This window comes from Oculina patagonica, chromosome 12 (assembly GCF_052425735.1).
Source record: "Oculina patagonica isolate OP01 chromosome 12, crgOcupat, whole genome shotgun sequence".
NCBI lineage: Eukaryota > Metazoa > Cnidaria > Anthozoa > Scleractinia > Oculinidae > Oculina > Oculina patagonica.
In genome coordinates this window covers 21,203,011-21,213,163 of record NC_135769.1, presented here as the reverse complement: position 1 = coordinate 21,213,163, position 10,153 = coordinate 21,203,011, and the positions used below count along the sequence as shown (strand labels likewise).

Sequence of the window (10,153 nt, the reverse complement as noted above, 5' to 3'; positions counted from 1 at the left end):
CTTATAAATCTAAATCAGGTCATTTTAAAATGTGCAAATAAAATAAATAGTGGCTTTTGTAGTGTTGTGGAGATGAGAAAAATTAAAATAAAAACATCATCTCCATTTCTGGTCTGAGTTGGGGTAGACAATTAAACTCTTTAGTCTGAGCTGGGGGAGCAAATTTGGGCTGTCAAACAGTCAGTTACTCTACTCAAACCAGCTACCCACATCAAAATTTATTTGAAAGCCCTGCATTGGTAAGGGCAGAGGACATGATCACTGGTAAACTCCTGGGTGGAGAGAGGCACAGTGACATTGCCTAAGGGCACACAATGACCTTAGGCAATGAATGTTTGATGCAATGTAGCTTGTGGTGCAGCCGGACATGTCACAAACAGTCAATATAGGACTATACTGGTAGTACAGACTGTGACGCAGGCTGCTACCAATACAACAATAGCTAAACCACAGACACAAAAAGAAAAATGTTTGGTTTTAATTGTTATATACAATGCAATACAAAATTTAATGTTAAACTAGAGTAAGATGATTAAAAATAATGGTTTCTTTAAATAGCCGAGTACAACATTTTATAAATAAATTATTAAAACTATACTTGTCTAGTACTAAATTGCCACTGATAAAAACTATTAATAGCCTTTTTTCCATGGCCATCATACTGGTGTCCTAAGCATTAATGGCTGAAAATGTTTTCACCCAAATGCAAATAAATGACCATTAGAATCCACTTTCCAAAGGAGAGAAGTGTCGTTATTTTTCAGTGGTACACCAATATATAACACCATTACATCATGAGAAAATGCAGATTTATTCGCAAACATGTTGAATGACTTATTAGTGAATGGTACGTTCATCAAAGATAGGTGTTACACAAACACAGTTAAATGCCATTTATAAGCATTTAACTGTATTAATGCTTATAAACGACGAGCTTCATGATTGTGTATATACAATGAAGCCTCTAAAAATAACAGTTTGTAAATGAAAGAGCCCAATTTACCCTTTCAGTGTAAGCTCAAATTTTAGTTTCCATACATTTGTAATTATTTATAGACAATGTTTCACAGTTATAGTAATGAGCCAAAATGAACAAGTATGGCTACGATCATGGAAGTTTAAAAAACAGTGAATTGGCATCAAATAACTAAAAGTGGCTATAAGCCACTAAACTCGGAAAAGTTATTATGAAACAAGAATCGAAAACAACAAACTGACAAATAAAGCTTTGCTAATACAAAATTAAACTTTCCAAACTTCTGTTTACTTCACTTTGATTGTCATCAAATACTGATCGAGAGCAGACCGAAAGGCCAAGAGATAGAGTTCCCATCTGTTGCAAATTGATTTCTTTCTTTTTATTTTTCCTTTTTGTTATTTGAAGCTAACAAAAAATAATAATAATAATAATATCATTGGCTATAAGTCGAGCGATTTTTTTTTTTTTCACCAAATCGTACTGAAATAAATTCATCTTTAGCTGAGTGTTTTGGGTTAGTTTTTTTCTAACTGGTTCTAAAAAACCAAAGGTTTACGGTCTCGGCTTATAGCTGAATAAATATCATAATGTTATTTCAAGAAAACTGACATTAATACAATATTTCGGTTGGTGACTAAGCATGTTAATTTAAAACACTTGCATGCATTGCGTGCATATGTCTAACAGGAAACAAGTGAAGGAGTGATGGAGTGAATTCACTTCGCCCACTACAACTCTTTTCCGAGTTAAAAAGGAAACAAATGTTGACAGAACTCTAGTTAAAATGTTTTTAATCTTGCAGAAAAATATAGTTACAGAGCTATGAACAGTACATGTGGTGCAAAGTCTGAATTTTAGGGGGCGACTACTTACATTTTATACATTTAAACTATTACTACTAAGCTTTCCATGTTTTGATTTGAACTGAGGATCAGATAACTTGCAGACCCAGCCATTCCGTAAATTACAACATTGTCTCAACTTTTTCATGTATGATTGAATACTGATTGCATTAATTTCCATGTACACATTTCCCAAACGTTGTCTGACACTTGCAGACTTGCAGACATTCACTGGGGTTAGCCTACTATGCACTCCAGTTAGCCTACTATTCACTCCGGTTGGCAGCTACTATTCACTCTGGTTGGCCTACAACGCACTCCAGCTAGCCTACTATTTACTCTGTTTAGTCTAAATAGAACTTAAGTTAGCCTGTTTATGATTAGCTCTCAATAGTAACATGATCTATTCTTTTAGTCTGCAGTCTGCAAATCAGACACTGTTTCCCAAATAAACTGCATATACCTTATTACACAGAAGAGCAAATTTTGCAAATCCCGGACCACTTTCTTTTTTCTTGATATCAAATAAATAACAAACAACAGAAAAATTACAAAAATATGATGTTGCAAAAATCGTGTGTAATAAGATTATATGCACAATACGTTGGAAACTTGTAATACTTGACCCTCAGACTACTTCCTGACATTGTGTTGGTGATTCGGAAGTCCTTAGATTTTTATCATCCAATTATCAAACAATATTGATACATTACACCTAATATAACTGTATAATCCCTGGTCTTACATCATGCTGGGAGGGGTTTTAAGCGGGTTTACAACTGGAGAACTTCCTTATTATATCCCTGGCATTTATGACCTGTCTGAAGAAATGGTTTGGATTTAAATACTGTTACTGGAGAAACGACTCCCAAAGTTATTTAGGAATTCATCTTAAAGGCATGTACAGGTATTGGAAGTGAACTAAATTAGTGAGATAAAAATCTTTAAACCTGGGCAAGTCATAACTGGGGTTATGGAAGTTAATTGACAGGTGTTGATAAATACTAAAAAAATATCTATACACTTCAGCTTGAAAACTGTTAGCCGCGTGCTCCCTTATTGTGTTATTAATGTCTCGAGCTTTATATGTAAAATACTAGATTTCCAATACCCCCGTGCTAATAAATATTAACCTTGGAGAATAAATAATGAGACCAGCTGTCAATTCTAATTAAAAACTGCACGCAAAAGATCTGAATTTGCGACTTGTTTGGTTCTTACATTGTGAATGTGCCCATTTGTTGAGTCTGTTCAAATTACGTATTCTCGAATAATCTGTCTTTATAATATTTGTGTTTGGTTTGCGCGGAACGATTGTATCATTCGCAAAGTAAACAATATTTAACTTCAAATACCTCAACAACTTATAAGCCCAAACAGATCCTTAATTTCGCCGTAAATTTTTAACAGATCTTCACCAGTGAAAGTCTCGCTGCACCATAGAATAAAACTTCTCGTTGAGTGGCTGAAAATATTGCCGTAAACGCTTCAAAACGTCTTGTCTTACAGCGGGGTGTTTTCTACCTTTTGTCTCGCCCATACAGTGCGCTTTGCTTACACTGCCGCTATTTGAGATTTTGCCAACAAAACATGGAAATCCTTTGCTTTCGTTGAAGTAAAAGTTGTCCTCGGTGATGAAGGGTTTTAAATTGAGAAAGCGCTCGACGAGTTTTATCTCCTTCGCGGGTCTTTTGATAAGTTCTTCTCCGCTTACAAAGTGAATTTGATTTAATGGGAAATATTTTAACCATTGCGCGAGATGCTCTGCGTAACGCCCAACCATAATTTTGCTCCAATCTTCATCAACATCGCCATCATCTTTGATTGCCATTTCTTCAAAAGGCGGGTTGTCAGGCTTTCGTTCTAGTGATTGAGTATAATCCGATATGGCTCGTCGTGTAGGGTCGCGCACTATGGCAATGAGCTTAACAGACTTAGACATTCGATACACTCTCTCCGGCACTTTTGAAGTAATAAAATAACTCGGTGATTTTTCGATTGTGACTTGACCCGGTAGCGAAGTGGGCATTTGGTCTCGATACCACTCGAGTCCTTGTTCGTAGTTTTCATCGCGATCGAAGAAATGTACTTCGCTGCTACACGCTCGAATGCTTGGATGAATCTTTAAAATTTCCAGTAGCGCGCGTGTTCCTCCTTTCTTCACACCAATTATGATAGCGTTTGGAAGTCGTTTGCGATTTCCTTCCTCCTCAAGCTCAAATTCAGGCTCATCGCTATCTTCATCATCTTCAACTTGACTCTTAAAATTCAACAAACGTTTCCGATCGCCCTGTGTTGATGCCGAAGACAACGTATTATTCGCGTTCTTGTCAACACCTTCGCTAGAGTACTCGTCGTTGTGGGAGCTTTTCTGACCGCGATGACCAAGATCTTCCGGCGTGTTAGTTTTGGCTCCTTCTTCGAGCAATTTCGACGAACTCTTTTTCTCTCGACCAAAAGAAGAGATCGGATTTAATGTTGTTTTGAAATTCGACGACTCTATTAAAGCCACGTGTTCCGAATGGTTCGGCTGTCGAACGGGCTGGCGCTTTGCCCCTGACCTGACTCCAGACGTCGGTTTGCTGTCCGAATTTTTCAAACTTTCTAGACGGGTTATTTTCAGTGTGCGGCTATTTCTGGAGGTGTTACTGTAAAGTACATACGTTAAAATCGCAGAGGACACGAGAAGTAGAATAAATAGACGCTTGCTCCTGGAAGAGAGCTTGTCCGTGAGCGAATTCCCGCGTTTGCATATCATTGGCCTTTTTCATGTCCTTCTGTTGCTCATCCAGGTTCCAACTTTAACAAGCTTTTAAATTTAAGCATCAAAACAACAGCATCAGTTCGCCAGCGAAGATTTTTGCGATAGCATACACACAAACCGTTCGTTTCCGATTTTTAGCAGCGCATGTAAATAGATTGATAGAAGCAGCGATTTGATTGGTTGTCGGGACAATGCCTGTCATCGCCTGGGCTATTATAGGCCCAGAATTTCAATCACCGCCTGATCAGCGCTTTATATTGGCCGGACAAGATATATTTACCCGATAACTGCATTATTTATATGCATGGCAAAGTAAATGGCTGATATATTTAGTGGAGATATTAGAGAACAATAGCGCACATTTTCTTTTCAAGTTGAAGAGCCGATTAATATTGAATCGAAATCTCCCGCTGTACGAAAGCAGAAAAATGAAAAGGGCAAAAAATTAATTGATAGAAAAAGGATGTTAGCCGTATTTGTTTTCCCCAAATCCTCTATTAATATCCCCAGGAGGCTTATTTTTCAAGTATCTGTGCCGAGCAGGAGGGCTTTAATATTTAATAGCAGTGCCAGGGGGCAATGGATGAAATCCGTCCGCTATGTCACACGTAACTGACGTAAGCAGTTTTGATATTAGGATCTTGACCCAGTGACTACTTCTCTTTATATCTTTCTAGCGTGTATGAAGATTGTCATGCCCCGAAAAATCAAAGAAAGGGAAATTTCGTATTTGGTAGAAAAAATCTATAACCATATTTTAGACTAAACACTAAAAAAAAAAAAAAAAAAAACCGCTGACCCTTTGTATGTGCGGCGCATACTTTTGCAGCTTATATAGATGAGTACTTCGGAAACGAAATAAGTACCGTTCGCCTAATATATACTACTCGAAATGGCAAAAAAATGTGATTTACACAAGCAGTCACGATATTTAAGACTATTTAAGTCATTTTAGTGATGTACAAATTTATCTTCTATGAACTGAAGAAGATCCAAAGGTATCTTTAGGTTTGCAAATACATGTACATAGTGGCGAAATTGAAAAGTGAAATTTCTAGTTACGTCAGAGAATTCCATTGTCGTAGGCCAAAAATTTGTATGTCTGCCTTTAGTTCATTAGGCCAAGTAAAAAAAAAAATGTTTCTCGTCCAGATTTCAATAAAAACAGAGAACGGGCGGGCGCTTTTTTTGTTATTTTTTATTTATTAATTTTTTTCTTGTTGCATTCCTTACCTGTGTTGTTCGAACATCGACATTTTCTCCTCCATCGTTAAATTCTTCAAAAGCGAACTTACAAAATAAATCCTGCAAGGTATTTGACCCATCCAGTACGGACCTAGCGTAAGCGTACCAAGGATTTAAAATTTTGGAATGAGTTCGTATTAAAACGCAGACCGTGAAAAACCATGTCTTACTACGCACAAAGTGAAAGAAACGATTGTTGGTTTTTGTTCGTTCCAACTTTTCCAATAACAAATAAATAAAAAAAAGAGAGGCGGCCCCCAAAAATGAAGCGGGCGGGGACGAGAAGCATTTTTTTCTTGGCCTTAATTCATATTAGGAAAAGCACACTACATGTATTCTTCTCGCACATAACCTAGGTTTTTCAGATCCGTCGCTTTTCGCAGCTTCTTGTTCCCTCAAGTAACAGGTTTTTATATTGTAGGATTATAGATCGTCTAGTCGCAAAGAACAAGTTTTCGTCTGGTGTTTAGTATGATATAATATTTTGAATGTCTCAGAAACAGTTCCGTCTGCGCCTAAATTGCACGCAAACAGATGTGCGAGGTTAAGATGTCCAGAACTGATCAAATCAGATTTGAAATCATCAACAAATGACAGTATTTATATTAATTTTCACTTGCCTTCCAATCCAACCCACATACTGATAAACTTCAGTTCCCTTGTGTTTTCCGGCAACTCGTATCGATCACATTATTATTTAGTAAAGTTACCTTTGATGTGTTTAACCCTATTCAGACCGGGCTTTTTTGGACCTTCTCAGACCGGGGGACTTATAGGATGTATTGTACGTCCGAAACTCTTTCTTTTGGTATACGTCACGTGGGATGGTGACGTCACATCACGTGACAATTACATCATGATCCGCCAACTTGGATTTCAAAATTCTTCCAAAATGACAGAAAACCACCCAAAATCACTGCAAAGTACTCAAAATGAATAAAAATATGCTTTAAAACCGTAAAAATGAAAAAATAATTCCATTTAAGTCGATTTTTATTAACAGAAACACGCAAAATTACAAATTTGAGAAAACATGCCTGTCAAAATGTCGTTGCCATGGTGATGTCAAGTTCCTGACACATCATCCAACCCTACCAAAATGTTGCCAGATAAATTTTAGGAAAACTCAGAAAGTTTGGCAGCGTTTGGTTAAATCTTAAAAAAGTTATAAAAGTTCAAAGTTAGCGCGGGCCTCAAAAGCCCCCCCCCCCCCCCCCCCGGTCTGAATAGGGTTAATATAACAGATGAACTAAATCTTCTCGTTCGCGTAAAGAAACGAATGTAACAGTTGTGCATTTTTGCTGATTTTTACCAAAACTCCAACTAACAATCTTTTACCGAGGATCAACTTCATCCTGTCTTGGTTCCTAGGTATGTTTTGCCTAGAAAGTTTGCGAGCAATAGCCTTATATTCATTGTTCCCAAGAGGAAACTTGATGAACTCTAAAGCCTGGTTCTCATATAATCGCCCGGTCGTTTCTATCGCCGCTGTCCATTCAAATATTTTCTTGCGAACGGGGCAATTATATGAGAAAGATACACAGACGATCGCTAACGTCTGCGGCGATTGGGAGGATCACAATCTTTTGGATTGCCCGTGTTCTAGCTTCTCTTTCCCTTCTTCGCCGTAAAATTGCAATAACTGAGAAGATAGGAGGCTACGAGTTTTGCTCTTTCATAGAAAGCTGCCATTGTGTTGGATCTAGGGCTAAAATGATTGTTCGTAGGTCTTCGATAACCAGGCGATCGGGACGATTATATGAGAACCCTCTATCGCTTCCAATCGCCTACGATCGTCTCAGTAATTGCAAACGATCTATGCGATAGAAACGATTGGGCGATGATATGAGGACCAACCTTTATAGGCTGACCTTCAGTTGTTTTAGCCCAAATTTTTTTTTATCCATTTCAGTACACACAAAGAGAAAAGTAAGAAAGAAAAACCTAGAGATACGGTAACAATACTTCTTAAATTACAAGACAACATGGTTGTTAAAATACAATACAGTGACATTATTTACAGTAGAATTACTTAATACATTTCTAGCGGTATCTGGCGTCGATGCATAATTACATAAGATAAAATTATATACTTGGAGCGGAATTACATTAACAGCAGCGGTTAACACTAGTATTTACAGTATTTATTTTTATTTTTTATTTTTTACAACCATTGATTTATTGACAATGTTTTTAAAATTCTAATGCAAAAATTACTGCGGTCTAAGAGGTAGCTTAAAGTATCAGTTTTAGCCCCAAATCAATAAGGTTAGATCTACCTCATCCGCCCCTTCTCCCCTATCCAAAAGAAATCCGGGAGGTGTCGAGAATCATCATCATCATCATCATCATTTATTTGCCACTTCAGAATTACAAATACAAATTAAAATAACTTAAAAAGATAGGGCGAGGAGACCTCCAAGAAACCACAAGGCTTATGGGGGGGCCACCTCGGGTTAGCAATAAGTTTGTAATTTCGCTGTGAATGTGCAGCTAGGCCAATTTCAGACTCATTTTATTAGAAATTTAATCATTTTTTTCTTAAAAGAAGAGAAGCTACTCGAACCAGTGATCGATTCTGGTAGAGAATTCCAAATTTTAGGGGTGTCGGTAAAACGCCGACTCGGGGTCGGGGCCGGGGCCGGGGTCGGGGTCGGGGTCGGGGTCGGGGTCGGGGTCGGGGTCGGGGTCAATTTTTTAATTTTTTTTTTAATTCACTGATCGAGAAAAAAAAAACAAAGTTTATATTAGCGTGTGGGTCATTTCGAGTCAAAAAAAGCGTTTTCTTCACAAATTCGCCACAAATCTTGATCCTAATAAGTTCAAAAGTATAAAAGAAGAAATTTGTGGTCTAGTAGGCGACAGGTGAAATTGTCTATCTCGGCGGATAGAATTTGCTGACGACTTCTTTCTGAGCGCTAGCTCCTCGTTAACATAGCATGAACTTTTTCAGGTTTAAATTAAATTGTACAAATGTTTGTGTAGCAAGAGAAAATTAATTCAGGTTTTTATCGTTAAAATAAAGCCGCCTTTCGTATCCAAAAAAGTATTTATGAGGAGGCAGAATTGTTTTGTTTAGAAAGCGAAGCTCGCATTAACATGTCTCGCAATCTTGAAGCTTCTACATTCTCTTATTTGCGTGACCGAAATGCGGAAAATAAAATTGATCTTAGTAAATGCACACCGTTTTCGACGCAAATGGTGAGTTGTAGCCTGCTCGCCTTTCATCGCTCCCGCTTACTAAACACACCATAAAATCTTCGCTTGCTGTTTAAATTCGATCTTCCCCGGCAGTTCACAAATGAAGCAATTCACGTCTGTGCAAAGTTTTAAAAAGCTGGCTGTATATTTCAATTGTTAAGGAATTTTCCTGACTAAAACATATTACAACAAACTGCCCGACGTGCGAGTTTCTCTGTCAAAACAAACCGCTCTACTTCTTTGAAAATACTTCTTTTGATATGAAACCCAGCTTTAATTTTTATTACTCAAAAACATATACAACTTAATTTAAAATTTAATTTAACAGTAAACATATTTAGAATATTTGCAAGACAACGTCTACGCGAGTTTTCCTTGAATTCTCTCTTTATACCTAATTTGTTTCAGTGGGACTAAAAAACCAAAGATCCTCCCAAAACAAAATCTATTTTTTTAAGTTCTTATGAATCACAAGGTGGTTCTGTTGATCAACTGATCAACAAAATACAAAATGAGCAAAGAACGGCTAAAACTGAGGTTATGCTGACGAGGAAGTATTTCACCCGCTTTCAGTGTTTGGTTTAGCGGTTTGTTGAAACAAACAACACGGATCGAAATCCGCCAATCACCAGCATGACCTTTTGACCTTGTGGGTGAAACCAACAAGGGCATCCATCGATTTTGATTGGATCATTTCAAACAGCACGTCGAAAGATGCTGAAGATGATGTGGAAAAATGGACGTAGAAAGATAGCTATGTACGTAACATTGAAAGGCAAGCGGGTGTAAATTATTCGATTACAGAGAATTAGACAACAACATCTTACCGCTGAACTGTATCTAAAAGTTAAATTTCACCTCTCACCTGTTAGACCTTAACTGAAATTCTTCTCTTATACTTATGAACTTATAAGGATCAAGATTTGTGGCGAATTTGTGAAGGAAATGCTTTTTTCGACTCGAAATGTCCCACACGCTAATATAAACTTTGTAATTTTTTTTTCTCGATCAGTGAATTTAAAAAAAAAAAAAATTAAAAAAATTGACCCCGACCCCGACCCCGACCCCGACCCCGACCCCGACCCCGACCCCGACCCCGAGTCGGCGTTTTACCGACACCCA

General features: G+C 37.5%; 2 protein-coding genes across 3 annotated transcripts in view; one reads left to right on the top strand and one right to left on the bottom strand.

Annotated features, from left to right (window-relative positions):
• The window catches only part of LOC144633685 (neuropeptide Y receptor type 6-like), a 43,736-nt gene that overhangs the window by 2,520 nt on the left and 31,063 nt on the right, over positions 1-10,153 (top strand). The window contains exon 1 of one of the 2 annotated variants that reach the window (XR_013567085.1): positions 7,741-7,785. The exons of the other annotated variant lie outside the window; for it this stretch is intronic. The gene's annotated coding sequence lies outside the window, so the exon portion shown is untranslated. Of the gene's footprint in view, positions 1-7,740; positions 7,786-10,153 lie in introns of those variants that run through there. 2 annotated transcript variants of the gene reach the window in all.
• Positions 461-4,875, bottom strand: LOC144631341 (heparan sulfate glucosamine 3-O-sulfotransferase 6-like). The gene has a single exon (XM_078489750.1). It carries the CDS (start codon positions 4,577-4,579, stop codon positions 3,236-3,238), a length of 1,344 nt encoding a protein of 447 aa, XP_078345876.1. The 5' UTR covers positions 4,580-4,875; the 3' UTR covers positions 461-3,235.

Coding starts and splice junctions, on each gene's coding strand:
- LOC144631341 (XM_078489750.1), bottom strand. CDS start 4,579: ATGATATGCAAACGCGGGAATTCGCTCACGGACAAGCTCTCTTCCAGG.